The sequence below is a fragment of the Halictus rubicundus genome, chromosome 6, assembly GCF_050948215.1.
Source record: "Halictus rubicundus isolate RS-2024b chromosome 6, iyHalRubi1_principal, whole genome shotgun sequence".
Lineage (NCBI taxonomy): Eukaryota > Metazoa > Arthropoda > Insecta > Hymenoptera > Halictidae > Halictus > Halictus rubicundus.
In genome coordinates, this window is record NC_135154.1 from 4,417,058 (window position 1) to 4,433,707 (window position 16,650).

The 16,650-nt window shown below is 35.2% G+C and overlaps 1 protein-coding gene across 1 annotated transcript in view; it reads right to left on the reverse strand.

Annotated features, from left to right (window-relative positions):
- Window positions 1–513: 513 nt before the first annotated feature.
- The window catches only part of LOC143355024 (uncharacterized), a 33,139-nt gene continuing 17,002 nt past the window's right edge, over window positions 514–16,650 (reverse strand). The window contains exons 3-6 of the mRNA XM_076789461.1: window positions 7,939–8,071; window positions 3,652–3,796; window positions 3,422–3,589; window positions 514–1,331 (exon numbers count right to left, since the gene is read on the reverse strand). Of these exons, the coding sequence (XP_076645576.1) occupies window positions 514–1,331; window positions 3,422–3,589; window positions 3,652–3,796; window positions 7,939–8,071 (1,264 nt within the window). The remainder of the gene's footprint in view (window positions 1,332–3,421; window positions 3,590–3,651; window positions 3,797–7,938; window positions 8,072–16,650) is intronic.

Consider the following 16,650-nt stretch of genomic DNA (forward strand, 5'->3'; position numbering starts at 1 on the left):
TAGCGGAATTGCAAGCCGTAGAAGCTCCATCCGGACCCATAGGGTCCCAAAATCATTTAAGTTTCTTTGACTAAATTTATACAGGGTGGTTCTTTTAAGTAAGGCCATCTAAATATCTCTTCTGGTTATTGTGATGCAAAAAATATTTGTTACGTAACGTGCATGATGTCTGAACCAAATATCTATAAAAAATGTTTTTTTCCGAAGGTCATTCTTTCGGAGTTATCAAGGTCAGCGGTTTTCTGTGATACATAACTACATTTTTTTATTGCATCGTGTGACTGATCGGAAAATATATCCAGATATGTATAATAACATGACCTTGAAATGACAGAGATAGAGATTTCGACGTCGTAGAAATGTCATTAAAGAAATATATACGTATATTTTTAATTTTATTGAAACGCAAACTTTTAAATATCTCAATTTAAATATAAATGGACTTAGGGCACTTTCAACATAAACGGCTCATTTTATAATTCATAGATAAGATGCAAATACTTATGGATCGTGCTACATTTTATATGAACACAATTTATTTTTTAAGGTGTTCAACAAATAATTCATATGAATCTTTTGAATCTTTTTGAATCTGTGCATTATTGTAGCTACTACCTTCATTATTGAACGTTTAAACCGCAGGTTTAGAATTCGAACAATAAAATGTATTTGTTTACTCACCGTGGCTCCAGCGTTTAGCCGTAGAAACGATTTTATTCCGACCACTGCTGTTTGCGTAGACCTGTTCAAAGTTCTCAATCTCGTTGTTTGTGTACCACAGGTTATGCCGGTTTGTTTGACATTCACGGACGCGTATATGTTGTTAAAAAATATTATGATTCGGTCCAGAGGCGCTCTCTCGTATTCGACTTCATTATCGACGAATTCCATTCGAACGATTGCCGCGTTATTATCTAATACCACTGGACATTTTAATTTCATTTCCCTATTGATCGATAATTTGAAAATGTATTCTTCGTACGACCGACCATTTGAATGTGATTCTATGCATAATACTCGATTGTACGTGTCCGTTGGTTTATTTTCACCAGTGAATCCATTATTTTTATTTCCTTGCATTACCGAATTTTCTGAACCTTGATTTTCAGTATGCTTTTCAGCGCACGCAAACCTGTTCGGTAAGTTTTCATTAGAACTTCTTGAGGTTGTATTTGCTTCTCGAGAAGTAGAACAGTTTTGGTATGCGGTTTCTTTCCCTGGGACTTCGTCACACGATTGTTGCTGTGCCTGCAACTTTTTAAACAGTTTCAAAGAATCGCGCGAATTTTTACTGTAAAGCTTATGCATAAAATTGAAAACAGCAGCGTATTCTAATTTGTAATGCGATGCTTTAAGTTATGTTCGAGATTTTTCTACCGCAATATTATAAAACCTTTTATTAGTATTAAAGTTAGTTAGAGTATTAGAGTTACTTTGCAGACATTAGTAGATTAGTAGATAGATTAGTAGATCTTTATGTAAATACAAGCTTTTATGGACTGACTTGTACAAATTGGAAACTAGAAAGAATTTAATTTTTCTATCGAGGCAGAGAGTGTCGTCCAATAGAAAAAAATCAGAAGATCAAAGTGTGAGATCTGTAAATTTCTTTATCCTAAAATGTTCACAAACAAAACGTAGTTCCTAATACTAACTTCAAATTTAACCGAATAAATCAATTTGTTATTAAACTTGAGGCTGAAAAATTACTTTCACATTCCGTGCATTGCTTGAAACATAAGTCCCTCGCAAGCTATTTGGTTTTTTAATTTGATTTTTAGAGGGTGTGAATTTTTATACGTCAATTTTTATATGTTAATTTAAAGGGTTGGCTTAATTTCTACATATTTGCACGAAATAGAGAAAATAATAAAAATCTATATTAAGACACTCAGCGTTATGACTTTCTCCGTAGTCTTTCGAAAAAATTGATTGCAATTATTTTTACACACGCCATTTGATAAGTACTTGTGTGTTCCATTTTGTTCTTATCTATTATACATTTAGTATTAAAATTGTTTAAACATTTACAATCTTTCAATTGAATATTAAAGAAAGTACCAAATGGTACCTACACACGAGTCTACATAAAAAATAAGAGAAAAGTTTGATGTAATATTTTTTCTTCCGGTGCTTCGTTTACGAGAAAATCGAGTTCGGAAATGCAGCGAATCCGCGTGGTATTTACATAGCTATAGAATCTCGATTTTCTCGAAACTGATGCGTTAAACGAAAAAATCTTCTTCCTTTTTTTCGATTTATTTTTATATGTAGAATCACCCCATGCCCAGTTGTACTGATTTCCACCCCACCCTGTATAGAATATTTGTTTTCTGGTTTCATATTATCTTAAAAGTTACTTCTTACCATTTCAAAAGTTATCAAGTAAGAGTCCTGTATATTATTTTATAATCTTTTAACGCTTTGCTACTTTCTTTTTTCCTTTTACTTTACGAATTTTCGTGTCCGAAAGTAATCTGCAAGTGCAAATTTTATAAATAAATTCCCAAGATGTGTTGTTTGTGCAATTTTTAAATTTAATTATTTTGCAAGCAACATGAACATTTTTGTATTAGTACAAAGAAACAAAGAACAAACTTTTCGCTGCATTGCGTTGTGGAAAATGAAGTACGGTAGAATCTCGATTAAGCTTCGACAAGTTTCACATTTAAATAGCTCGCTCTAAGGTGACCCATATGTAACACTATTTATTGCACAAGTTAATACTGATATTGAATCTACCATTGTAACTATGTAATGTTCTATTATACAAACACTTATGTTTCCCTGTTTAGTTTGGGTAATTGAGGTGTGCTACTGTGTACATCATATCTGAATACAGAGTTTACTCGATATATGTCCACAACACGGGTCTACCCAGGGACATATATTGGATAGAAGATACTATCCTTCCGAGTGACCTCGAGTGAGCTCGAGTGGCCTCGGTCGCTGAGGAGTGTAACGCAATACTGGTGTGAACCACTATTAATTCAAGAACAAAGCTTCTTTATTTTTCATTATTTTTTATGGGACTTTCACCAACATATTCGTGGCATTTTTCTAATGAAAATGATACCACATATGATATGATTCCGATGATATTTACTTGTGTAATGGACGATGAAAGTTACTTCCCATTACAATTATATCAACGGAAAATTAGTGTAAATATGATCCGAATGATGTCGTATTTGGTATCATTTTAATCAGAAAAATTCCACAAATATATTGGTGGAAGTCTCGTAAAAATATAATGAAAAATAAAGAAGTTTTGTTATTAGATTAGTAATGTTTACACTCCTCGGCTGCCGAGATCACTCTAGCTTCGGGGCTCTTCACGAGGTATAGATATTTGGGACTGTATTAATTTCGAAGCTGCAGGTTATCACTTGAACAGTGATTTATAAATATAAAAATATGCCAACCTTTTTCTTAAGACTCTTCACCACTTCTTTCAAAACGGAATTCTGCTTTTGTAACAACGCCCGTTTTGTTTGGTCTTCTCGATCTCGTGCGGTCCAAGTGAGGTGTCTCAGGCTCTTCATACTTCCTTCAAATAAGTTTCCTGGTTCGGTCAAGTTCTTCAGAGCTGTTTCGAGAGGATACATTTGCCTTACATGAGGGAATCTGAAAGTGGCGGATAATACTTACCTTCTGCCGCAAGTTGACAGACAGAACTGACATCCACGTCGAAACGGTTTAAAGTTTCAAGTAGGTTAGCTAGCTCGAAAGTACGGTTTTCGTAGTCGCGTCGACAGCTTTGATACATCCCTATCTCTTCCTCCAGTTGATTCACCTTATTGGGAAGATGAAACTTTAATCTCTCCAACCAAAAATGTATTACAAGATACAGTAAATGAAATACTCTTATAGCTTATGAAAATTCGAAGAAAAATGTATAACATACGAATTTTTATAGAATTTGCCGTTTCAGCCATATTTGAGTGGCGGTTGACGATTTCTCGAGACTTAAAAACTCATTTCTGTGGTGCTAAATAGAGAGTGCGAATTTTGTTTAGTATCTATGAAATATAACAGGCTTAAAAATGTAGTTATGACCATGAATCTTAACTATTCGTTTTTTGTGGTTCTTCGATTCCTAAAGGAAAGAAAATTTTATGTCATTATAAAACTAATTATAATATTATAATTAGCATTGTAATTATAACATTTTTCCTCAAACAATTAGAACATGTATGAAAAAGACAGTCGAGCCTGCCGAACTCTTGTATCATAAAACCGTTTGGTTAGAAAATGTGATTTTTAGAGGAAAGGAATATATTTGAGTTACTTTAAAAGTTATTAAACTTAATGCTTTTTCCATTTTTTAAAATAATATGCTGGTGGCGTAACGTCATTAGATACGGAAACGGAGACAATATAAGACAACAAATAGTTCGTGTCAGCTGACTTTCGATATGCAAAAGATTGTTTTCATACGATTCTATTATTTAAAGTTTTCTACACATTTGAAATACCGGGCGAGTAAAACCTCAATTTTTAACGTAAATGAAGCAAAAACCGCTAGAAGCAGAAACACGAATGTGCACACAGTCCGATGGCAAAAAGCCAATCATTCGTTCGAACATTCCAATCTTCTTTCAAACATACTATCGTGGCTATTTCAAACGTAAAATAAACGCCTATACTGTTTCATTGTTGAATTGCGACAGTGACAAACATATACGGTGCCGAAGTGAAATGAAGTCTAACGAGAAAAAATCTTCAGCACCATTTAACCCTTTGCACTCGGCGCTATTTTCATTCTAAAACTAAATTTTTCTTCCGTCTTAGAATATTTTCCTTTTATTCATACGAAACTGATTCGATTTCCACATATAATATTTAAATGTTTAGTAATCTATTGAATACAAATTTTGTAATGTAACAAATATTTTGTAATATTTTTTGTAATTTCCTTGAAATATTGCCACAACTATGTCTAGTGGTGCTTCAGAGTCACCACTCGAGTGCTAAGGGTTAAAATATCAAGTGGATGAAAACAGTATTTTAAACAGAAAGCAAAAATGACCAAACCATGATAAATTATGTATATAGAAACTCCAATTTTAAATTTTCTTTTATCCGCCACTGTATTTGAAGAAGAAGGGGTTCTGAGCAGTGTCGCCAGACGAGGGGAAAAAGTTACCCTCTCTCTGTCAGTGCCGGAGTATGCACGACAGAGACGGAACGCGTCACGTGACCGTGCCGTGGCTGAAATTAGAGTGGGGGAACAAGTCTTGATCTGGCCGATTATGGTTCTGAGAAGTGCACGAGTTAAGGGGGCCGGCAGGTCGACTCTGTGTAACCACACACATACATGAAATCCATATACGTATATGAACTTGCAAGGGTCAAAATCTTGACAAATTGACGCTTTAATATTGCAACGAGCAGTTCATAAATGGTCAATTGTGTTTCCTAAAAGTCCAATCTACGTCTTTATTGAGCCCAAATTACGAATTTCTACCTCATCGTGGAGTAATTTAGAATATCCGGCAGCATACATATCGTGCATACGTAAACCTGTACTATCGATCTGCATTATCGACCGTATTCTATCGCAACGTACAGTGTTTGCCGCGGAGAGACCGTGGCGCTAGTAAGCGGAACCGCAAAATTGTGCCTTTTTTCTAGACATTTTACGTCTTAAATAAGTAAGTAATCAATTAAAAATGCATACCACCGTGTTTGTACATATTTTTGCTACGTCTATACAGCGCCTTTTTTCGATACGAACACTAAATCTCTCGAAATTAAGAGAATCTCTCAGCGGCAGCCATCTTGTGACGTCATACTTGCTTCAGCATTCGAATTTTCTGCCGAATATTACAAATTACTCCACGATGAGGTAGAAATTCGCAATTTGGGCTCAATACAGACGTAGATTAGACTTTTAGGAAACACAATTGACCACTTCTAAACTGCTCATTGCAATATTGAAGCGGCAATTTGTCTAGATTTTGACCCTTGCATACGTATATGGATTTCAAACCATGTCGGCCCCCTTAACGTCACATATTGCGGACCAGCGGGCAAGGTCTGGATACTCGACCACAATCCCCTCAAAGGCAGATGAATTTCAGTGACAGGCCATTAACGTTTTAATAGCCTCCATCGTGACACCATTTGCTTCCCTCAATCTAAGGTTTGCATCGGACCGAGGATGATGAGGCGTAGTATCGCGCGCAGAAGACGAGGTCGAGTTAGATCTGGATCCCGTTAATGCCCGACGGTCATAAAACTTTCGCGTTAACTTCGTTTTACGCGGACGGCGTTCTGTTAGAAAATTGCCGCAAGCACCGGCGGACATCGTGGCTCGAGTAGAAAGAACGAAAAAACCGAAAAGAAAGATGAGATCGATACGAAGAAACGTGGACGGGGTAAGAGAAAAGTTCAGGGGATTAGTGAGACACCTTCCCTATTAATCAAGCAGGGCCGTGGAGTCTTCTGTTCGCCAGGCAACTAGTTTGCAAATGGAACACTTGATCTACATGAAACGCAAAACGAACTTAATCGAACTTGGAGGAACTTTGACGGACCAGCCACGGCCGTGTATGCAAATTTGTATTTGAAGAAACTGTTGATTACGCAGCACAGAAAATGGAGACGCATTTATTTCTTCTGCATCTTGAAGTTTTATTAGAATTTCGAATAGGGTGGCAACTTCGGTGCCGTTTTTACTTGATCCGCTCGGAAATGCATGAAAAGTCACCAGAACTGACTAGTAATTATTATTATTTGTAACTTTTAATGAAGCTACAGTATAATTCCTTCTTTTGTAAATGATCTATGTCATATTTATTAGACTCGTATTAATAGTAATTCAAATAAGTGGAAAATTAACTTTTATGGAGAAGAAGCTGGCAACAAAAGTCCGGGTGTGATTTCATAATGAGATCGAAGAATATTTGGGAGAAATATTTTTTTGGGTATCTAATATACTTTTCGGAAATGAGAATAAACAATCTATTTATTAGTCGCATGATTGCATATTAGATGGGGGTTCCAGGGTTACCGAAGGAATGGACAAATAGAGGGGCAAGGGTGGTAAGCGAGACAATGAAAACCGTGGCGCAGACACGCGAAAGTGTACATTCGAGTTCGCCTGGAATTTCGCCTGGACGTTGAATATTCAAGAGGCAACGAAAAGGTGACAAGTTCGATTCCGCCTATCAGAAGAGCGACATTTTCAAAGGGAGAACTTTTTACGATGCATTGTCTGTAAAAAAGCTGGCTACAACGTCAGAGTGAATGCATATCAATTAAAACAAACTGCTTTGATGTTGGTTTACGATGCATGTAGCCACCGGTATTGCGTTTGAAACTTTTCGCGCTACTGGCGGCGCGATGCTACCGAAGAAAGTTCAAATATCTTTTGTATTTACCACTTTGAATATAACGAAGTATAGTGAAAAATTGAACAACGCCTAGACATTATTCGCGTGTTTCGTTGAAGCAATTTACCCAATTATGGCAAAATTGTATATTTACAGGAAGCGAGAAATTAAAACTTTCAGACTATATTATAATTGAAAGCAAAATTGTGATTATGATATTAGTTACCTTCCTACGGGTTTCTAAAAATTTCACTACCAGACTGTGAATTTTGCATTCATAGAGTCTTCCAAAATTAGTAGTATTGGTTTTTTATCTCACCAATTTGTTAACAAGAGAAATAATATTTTTAATTCCTTTTTTCAAAGAATAATTCTATTTAAATGAGACTGCGGGTGGCTTACCGAAATTAGAGTGTAAAAAATCTTCACGAAATACTGTAAGCTTAAAATTATGTAATTGTTAATAATTCTATTCGTCATTTCCTTCGCATACACGGAACAACTACATGTAATGGCTCCAAGTACTTTAACCGGTCATGATATTTTTGCTACATCCAGGACAGTTAAGAGATAGGATTTAATAAAGCTTTTAATGTACCTTCTCTCTAGTTCCATTGTACAGCTCGATTAGTTCATGAAATTGTTTCTCTGCAGTTTCTCGCGATACCTTCAAAATATCTTCGCATTCTTGTTTCACCGATGCTATCTTGTCCTTGTACTCCATTTTGTTCCTACAAACAAATGAACACAACAGATTTGACATTTTGAACACAATCGAAATTTTTCAATTTAACCAGACAGGATAGATAGGGATAGATTTAATTTCGATTATTTACAAAGTGGTCCGGATTTTGATTTTTAAGTATGTTATAGATCTCGACATTTTAAGTAATTTTTACTTATATAATAAATAGATAAAAAATGTAGTTGTATTTTTTATATTAAATCTAACCCAAACTCAAACTTAAAAAATATTGTTGCGAATATCTAAAAAATTAAAAGAGACCGATTAGGAAAAAATTACTTAAAATGTTGAGATCTATAACATATTTAAATTTAATCGAAATCAGAAAAACAGAACCTCTTTGTAAATAATTACCTTAATTTCATTTTTGTTATTCCATCTTCATCGATTCTTCTACTTTGGATAATGTTTCTAAAACTATAAACAAGAGACAAATGTTTGTATAATTATTCAACTAAGTAATGCATGTCTATGCGTATATACAGTGAACATTTGAACATTTACTGTCCACACATTTGTGCTAATTTGCACAGCAATTTACGTATCATTTTCAATTCTGTTTGACGTGTCTAACCTGTTCGATTTGCCGCTTTGCATTCTCACGTTTAATACATTTCACGTATTCACGTGCAATTGATGGAAAGATCATTTGATACCACCCAGTAACACGTATCGATTATTTGTTCAATTATTAGACATTTTGACAGTCCATTTCGTTTGCCTTGCAGCCATTATATCATTTTACTGTGCAAAATAGGGCACGTAAAACCGTTTAAAACAATGTTTGAAAAAATATTGACAACCAACAGTACGAGTTACCTTCAACTTATATTCTGGAAGGGGAGTTCTTTAATAATATCTATCTATTGTGGCTTTAAAATTATCGTTGTTTTTTAATTAGATCTATCATCGAGTATAATAATATTAGCCATTGTTTTAAAACATCTTGTCCTATTTATTAGTTTTCAGATGTTGTTCTTGTTTTGTAAAAAAATAATAGCATATATTAATATACAGTTTACACAAACAAGAATTGTTTATCAATCTAATAACATCATTTCATAGAGATTGAGAAAAGTCACAAAGACTCATTGTATATGTTCGGTTTTACAGTTATATCAAAAGAATGTTTCTACGGAACTTTATTCACAGAATTGATTTGCGAATCAATTTTTGTAATTTATTTGTTCGATACATCTAGTATTATGGATGTACAGGGAAATAGAGTTTGAAAATAGTCCATCTTCATTGAGAGATTGTTTCTACGCTGACAAAACCGAAAAAGAGCCAAAGCACGAAATTACTCTGTACTTTCTTGCAGGTCCCTACAAACTTGCCAAGTTTCACAAAAATTGGAACTTTCGGGTTACCGAAGTTCCCTTGTTAACATTTTAGTTTCTTTGGGAATAGAGACAAAGGAGAACGACACAGTATCATGGTGTTCGTATATCTTAGGCACATTTGTATTCGAGCCGTCTTCCCTCTTCTCTTTCACCTTGATATACTCACTTAAGAAGTCTCTCTAGTTAGATGTGCTGATTATACAGCAATTTTTGGAAATTTTATAAGAGAACGGTATTAAGAATTATACTTCCAATCTTGATACGTTAGTACAGGATTTTATGCGTGTCGATATCAGTATGTAAAATATAAAATATATTTTAAAATATAGAATATTTTAAAAGATTATATCTCAAACTTTTTAGAATTACAGTAAAGTCTTGATGTAAGGCGAACGCAGCTACACGATGTTAGTCAGTTCGCCTATCCCCACTGAGGGAGCATACCCCGCGAGGGGCCAGAAGCTCGAGCTGCCTCGGTTACCAAGCAATGTAAAGTGGGAACATGCCGCGTAATCCGATACCGGGTCGGGTAAATGTATCGGTATAAACCACTGCTAATCCAATTACAAAACTTCTTTATTTTTCATGATTTTTTTATGGGACTTTCACTAACTTATTTGTGGCATTTTTCCGAGTAAAATGACACTAAACACGATAAAATTTGAACTGTATTCGGCGCGGTCACGAGAAAACAGTAGACCTACGCGATCTATGTCACAGCACGGACCCGAGAATTGGGCTTATATCAAGACTTTACTGTATTATAGAAAGGCATTTCTATTTATTTCTTATTATTAATGCAGATATTTTTTATTACACATACAAGTATGCAGTTTAACACTTGCAAAATATATTAAACTTTTGGAAGCAATAATTAAACCTTCTTTCAAAGTTACGAGCCTAGGTGTCGCATCAATTGAAAGCAACAAATCGTTCCTAAATAAACTTTTAATTTGTCTTCAATCCCCTATCTGATAAATCAACATTTTTGCAAGTGCATTATAGAATTTTTTCATAGGCTCTTTTCTGTGTGCGCGTGTATAAGCTCCAAAGGTTTTTCATAAGTTGTAAAATAATTTCTTGGTCTCGACGATTTTTTCCATAGGCAATGTGCTCAAGGTGACTACTTGGCAATACTTGGTTATGGAGTAAAGACTGAACTTATTCGCATGTAAAGCTCGGACAAGCAACGTGCGTAACGAACCTGTGTAATTTCTCGACGTTCCTGCATCGTCCATCGTCCACCGTCCGTGTGCGGTACACAGGAAATTTGCATCTTGCACTTCCCCGAGGCAGATCATGTTTGCAACAACATTAGAGGCCTGTGACGGTGTTTATTTGACGGAAGAGAATTCAGCCAATTCAGAAGGAGTACAAACGAATGGATCGATTCAACTGATACTTGACGGGGATCCGTGGCATGGGATTATAATATTGCGTCACATATACACGCAGTGTGAACTGTCAAATGATCTTGACACATATGTGACATACGTGAGATTACTATGTTGTGTACGAAACTAGCCCCCTGTCTTCTTGCTACTACTGATTTTCTTCTAGCTCTTTATGGCCATAATTTTGCATACATATCCCATCAGTCGAAATTGATTATTATGAGAATGTAATGGGTTTATTTAAATGAAATTGATGAGGCTTCCTCAGGCCATAATTAATTTTTCCAACGTCTTTCCCTATGTGTACAGTAGTAATTCTGAAAAAATGGATGCTCGTGTGTACTGAACGGTTTGTTTATTCAAAAGGTCTCGAGTTTACGACAATGTTCCTTATTATTGGGACGTAATAACTCAGTAATGTAAAATTTTTGGCCTCAGGCCACAATTAAGTGTCATTATGTTGTAACATAAATACGTTCGTTCGATTGCAAGTACTTACAAATGTGTTTTGTGGAAAATGAACAATAATGAAAATCATGTAATTTACTGGATGTAAGTCTGTACTTTGTTAATAAATGAAGAGAAATATTGAATACGACCATTCAATTTATTCAGATATCCTGTTATGCTATCAATAAACAATATTTTTTGTTAGAAATATAGTAAATTATTGTAAGCAGCTGCGTAGAATCACATTCCCGTTATGCCCCAAACCATCATCGAAGTCCTTTTTTAAATTACTCAAACGCTTCGACATGAGAAGGCACGTCCTCATCATTACTTTCGTTTGCTGCTTCTATTTTTTTTTATTTTGCACTTTCATTTTTTGGATTCGTTAAACTTTTCCTACTGGTACTAGCACCCGTGGAATCTACATTTTGTATATAATTTTTAATATTCCGGTTGTTTCGTTTGTAGATTTCCCAACACCATGTATTCTTGTTAATTTCGTTGCACTTTCACCACGTTTAAGATCTTTAAATATTTTGTATTTCTCTCCAACAATTAAAACTACACGTTTTCGTTTACTTGCCATTGTGATACCGTTGTCTGTTTCAGACTGGTTTGATATGATTACATTTAATCGGCTGAACACATGAAAGTATTTATTACATGTAAATACATTGAATCATGTATGTAAACACCGCTACGAAACGTTGTGAGGATAACAGAACATACGCATAATAGAACGTCCGTATATTAGGGTATGCGGATAATGGGGGTACGGTTACAAGAGCCTCTACTGTATTAATTTCCAGAAACTACTTCAATCATTTTTCTCTTTAGTCTTAATGAGGGGATATATTAGATATACAGTTAATCTGTTCTTTCTGTTAATTCTATCTATTAATCTGTATGCACGGTGGTAAATGTTTATACAGTGGTTTATAGAGTTTGAAACGAAGAGAAGCTCGTATTTTTTATGAATAGTCGCGTTAAACAAAAATAACGCGATACGCTCGTTATGATTTATGAATTTTCGAAGCTCATCGAATTTTAGAAATTCGTACATGATTGATTCGTACGTGATTATGAACAGCAGTAGATGCAGTATATTCGCGCAACAAAATACACAGTGCACGAAGGTCGTTAACATCGAAGTGTGATTCTCTTGTCAAGTTCCTTCTTTCCTTTGCTTCTAAAGGAACTTGGAAAAGCGTGAACTGAAGAGGACATATGGTTCCGACATTTTCCACAGATAGAGAACTCCGGATAGAAGTACGAGCGTTATGAGGAAACCGTAAATATAGTTGAATCAAAATTGTACTAAAATTCGCAAGCACGTAAATCCTTAAAATGTACGGGATACTATTAACAATTCTATTCACCATATTATGTTCCCACCAGCTTACACCAAGCTTATTATTGCAAAGAAATGTATGTCAGTGGCGCTTACGACTCTAATAGTTCTAGTGTTAAATATCAGGTAATAACATGTACCTATTAATTAATTCAATATATAAATAAATTGTCGGATTCTTCTTGTCCTCCAACCATAAAAAGGCACGTAATTCCTGAAGTAATTTCGTCCGTTCTACTTACTTTTATAAGTTTTAGCTACTTCCCATTACAATTATGTTAACGGAAAATTAGTGTAAATATGATCCGAATGATATCGTGTTTGGTATCATTTTAATCAGAAAAATTCCACAAATACATTTCCACAAGTCATATGCACATATAATTAATAATAGAAAAGTTTGAGTTTAAAGTTTAAATATCATTGGAATTATTTCATATTTGGTATCATTTTCATTAAAAAAATGCCACGAATATGTTGGTGAAAGATCCATAAAAAAGTAATGAAAAATAAAGAAGTTTTGTTATTGGATTAGTAGTGGTCCCCTTGTCTCACACCGATATACCCGACCCGTATCATGTTATTGTCTCATGAGGTATACCCCGCGGTAGTGGAGATAATTCCGCGACATTTATCGGCCATGCCTCCGCGACATATAGAGAATCCATTGTAGATGTACTGTTACGGCGTCGAAGACGGAAACGAACGATCGGGTCTCAATCGTCGTAAATGGTACAGGCTAGGCTTCCAATCTGCGATGATTAAAAGGGAGTTGTTTTTTTCTCTCTTTTTTCTGTTGTTGTTCATTTCTAAGCTGAAAATTTGGCGCATATTTTTTAACGACACTCCATTCCATATAACGAGTGAATGCACTCATCACGGAGGCAATTCGATTACATTCGCTCTTTGTAAATCAATACCAAAGCTACGTTCATCAGCGCGATTGTTGTCGCGACGAGCGGTAAAACAGGCATCTGCACACACATACAACGCGGTTCTACGGTACATACTCGGAAGCATAAATGTGCGAACATTGCACGCACAAACGTTAAAGACTTGAAGACGCGTAAAACGCAAGAAACTGTGGGATGAATAGCGCAGGAGGATGTTAAACAACGGCCAAATTTCGAGTAGCTCGGGCACCTAAAATGATTCATAACGAGTTCTTCTTTATGTTCCAAGAAAGTATAAACCCACCATTATTCGCCTGCAAAATGGTAGGAAAGTTGTAAAAATGGTAGATAAAGTGGAAAACGTGTAGTTATTGCTTCGTAAAAAAATGCATAAAACGTGAAAATCAAACTTTATTTTTCAGCCGAAAGTGGACATTTATATGTGAAAACAATTTGGTAAAACTATAATCAACATTCGTGGAGAGGAATAAAAGATAACATGGAATTTATGTTCTGCTTTAATAATAACTGGAAATTATTATTTGTAAATGCATTTTTCATGCTTGGGTACAAACACATTTGGTAGAAAACGAACACATTTTCTACATTGGGTACAAAAAGCATACTGAAATGACATACAAAAATAATCTCTTAAGAATCTTAAATGTGAAAGTATGGTATTATTCATCGGCAGTTCATTGTTATTCACTGCACCGTCGCTTATGAAAGAAATCCGTATAATTCTGAACATGCTACGCATTACATAACAAACATACGTCTAATTATGCTTAACATCGATTATGCATTTAAGAGATATAAAATTTGTGTACGCTTCACATTAATAAATATCTCCTGTAATTGTGCAAAAGATTGAAGGATTATTTTGGATTTGAGAGCTTCTCTACATACACAATTAATACGATTCTGCGGTGGAGATAATGTATTTGCAAATTACATCTTGTGTGTAAATTAATCGTGTTGAAGAAATTAAAATAAAATTTCAATATTGTATGTCGCTATTTTGAACACGTAACATATAATCAAATCATTTTTCCAAAAACATTTGACCACCACATTTTTGACAGAGATGCAAAAAAAAATGTAAAATAATTTTTAGGCCCTGTCTTCTGCGATAATATACACGTAGAAGTTAATTTATCATTCGAGTTCGCTGTCGCCATTCAGAAATATTTCCATTTCTTTTTAAATTGACGAATAATTCTTTCACTTTATGTTGTCATAGTATCCAAATTAGTATAATCTATATACTGTATTTCCATTGGTCATAGTGAAGCTCTTGTCACCTCAATTCTAATTACTTTTCATTACGTTTTGGCGATAGTTAATGATTGAAAAGTCACTCGGTTAAAATGTTAAATCCGAAGATTTTCTAAAATAGCAGGTTCACAGAAAGATTTCACTTACAATGATGTTGCCAGAACAGTAGTGCGAGAATATAATAGAACACTTTTTTTGCATAATACAGTATTGAAGCGAAAAGTCACGTGGCTTTGTGAGCTATCCAATAAAAAGATTATGGACCGTATGGAAATATAATTTGATGGGTCAGTCGTACAAAACTGAGCAGCTTTTTCTGTGGCCACATATACCAGGGTGATCAGTACGCACGACAATAAATAAAATTCCGCGAGCAATCTTCGACGAAATTAGTGCGCATGTGCAGTTAAGCGTTAAACATCCTCGACTTCCCGAAAGCTGTGGTAATCCTCTTACAGGCTCCAGTGACTTCGGTGCGATATCCAGCAAAATTTTGAACGGCACGTTTCCATAAATGCGAAATGCGATGTATCTTTCTTTCATTAGCGAGAAAATTTGATACGAGCCTCTGTTTTGTTTTCGTCGAATGCGGATCAGCTTGTATATATGCAGAATTTAATCGTGAAACATGCTCCCTAGTCGAATTGGTGCTTATCGGGTGTCCCCGCAGTATTGTGGACGAACGAGACACGTTTGATCATTTGAAATTGCGCGAGTGAATTCGCGCTTTGTTCCAACAACAGAGGGGGCTCGTCGCTTCGATATCGTGTTTTCGACTACCGAGCAAACTGAGAAGACATCTTAAAGGAAATTCCATTGTCGACCGCAATCGCTCGGTCCTCGGACGAGTCGAACGCGAGACTTGTGAGATCGATCCGTGTGCCCTTTTACACGTTTTTTTAACCCTTAAGTGGACCTTGAACGTGCAATGGTTCAATATTTAATACATACTCATCAATATCGAAATGGCAAATAGAAATGTAGTGGGATAGTAAAATTTAATCTAAATCCACAAATAGTTGTAGTATTAACCCTTTGCACTCGGCGCTATCTTCATTCTAAAACCAAAGTTTTGCTTCCGTCTTAGAATATTTTCATTTTATTCATACGAAACTGATCCGATTTCCACATATAATATTTAATTGTCTAGTAATCTGTTAAATACAAATGTTGCAATGTAACAAATACATTGTAATATTTTTTGTAATTTCTTTGAAATAATGCCACAACAATTTCTAGTGCTGATAGTGTGTTAACAATAAACATACAGAGATTTTTGTATATCTATTCATACCGTAACCGGTGAAGTGACCAGCTCTGAAATAAAAGTTATTTTTTGCCAAACTCTGTACAGACAATAGTGAATTTAACCCTTTTCGCTCGTATGTCTACTTTCAGCCACCAAAGCTTTTTTACCGTTCCAGTCGTATGTCTGCTCTGAGCCACCAGAGCAAATAACCATACTGATCTTATATTATATTAAGTCGACAAGCTTCGGAGATACGTAGAATTCAAAATAATATTTTACAAATTGTGTTTAATTGTAATTAGGCATTTTCGCTTCTTAACCCTTTCGTTACCACAGATGAGATATCTCGACCATGGACGAGATATCTCGCGTTGCAATTTCTGTTTCGTGCTGCTATGGACGGGATATATTATATCACGGACTTCATCTGACGATTTTAGATACAAACTTCAGGTTTTGTAACGCTAAGTAGTAAATGAAGTTCGAAATCAAACCAAATGCAGAAAGTCGCACTAAATGTATCGAATCAGTGACATATGACAAAATGGATACTATTCGTTTGTGTCGCGCGGTGACTGTCGACTATCGGTGCCTCGACGGTAAATGT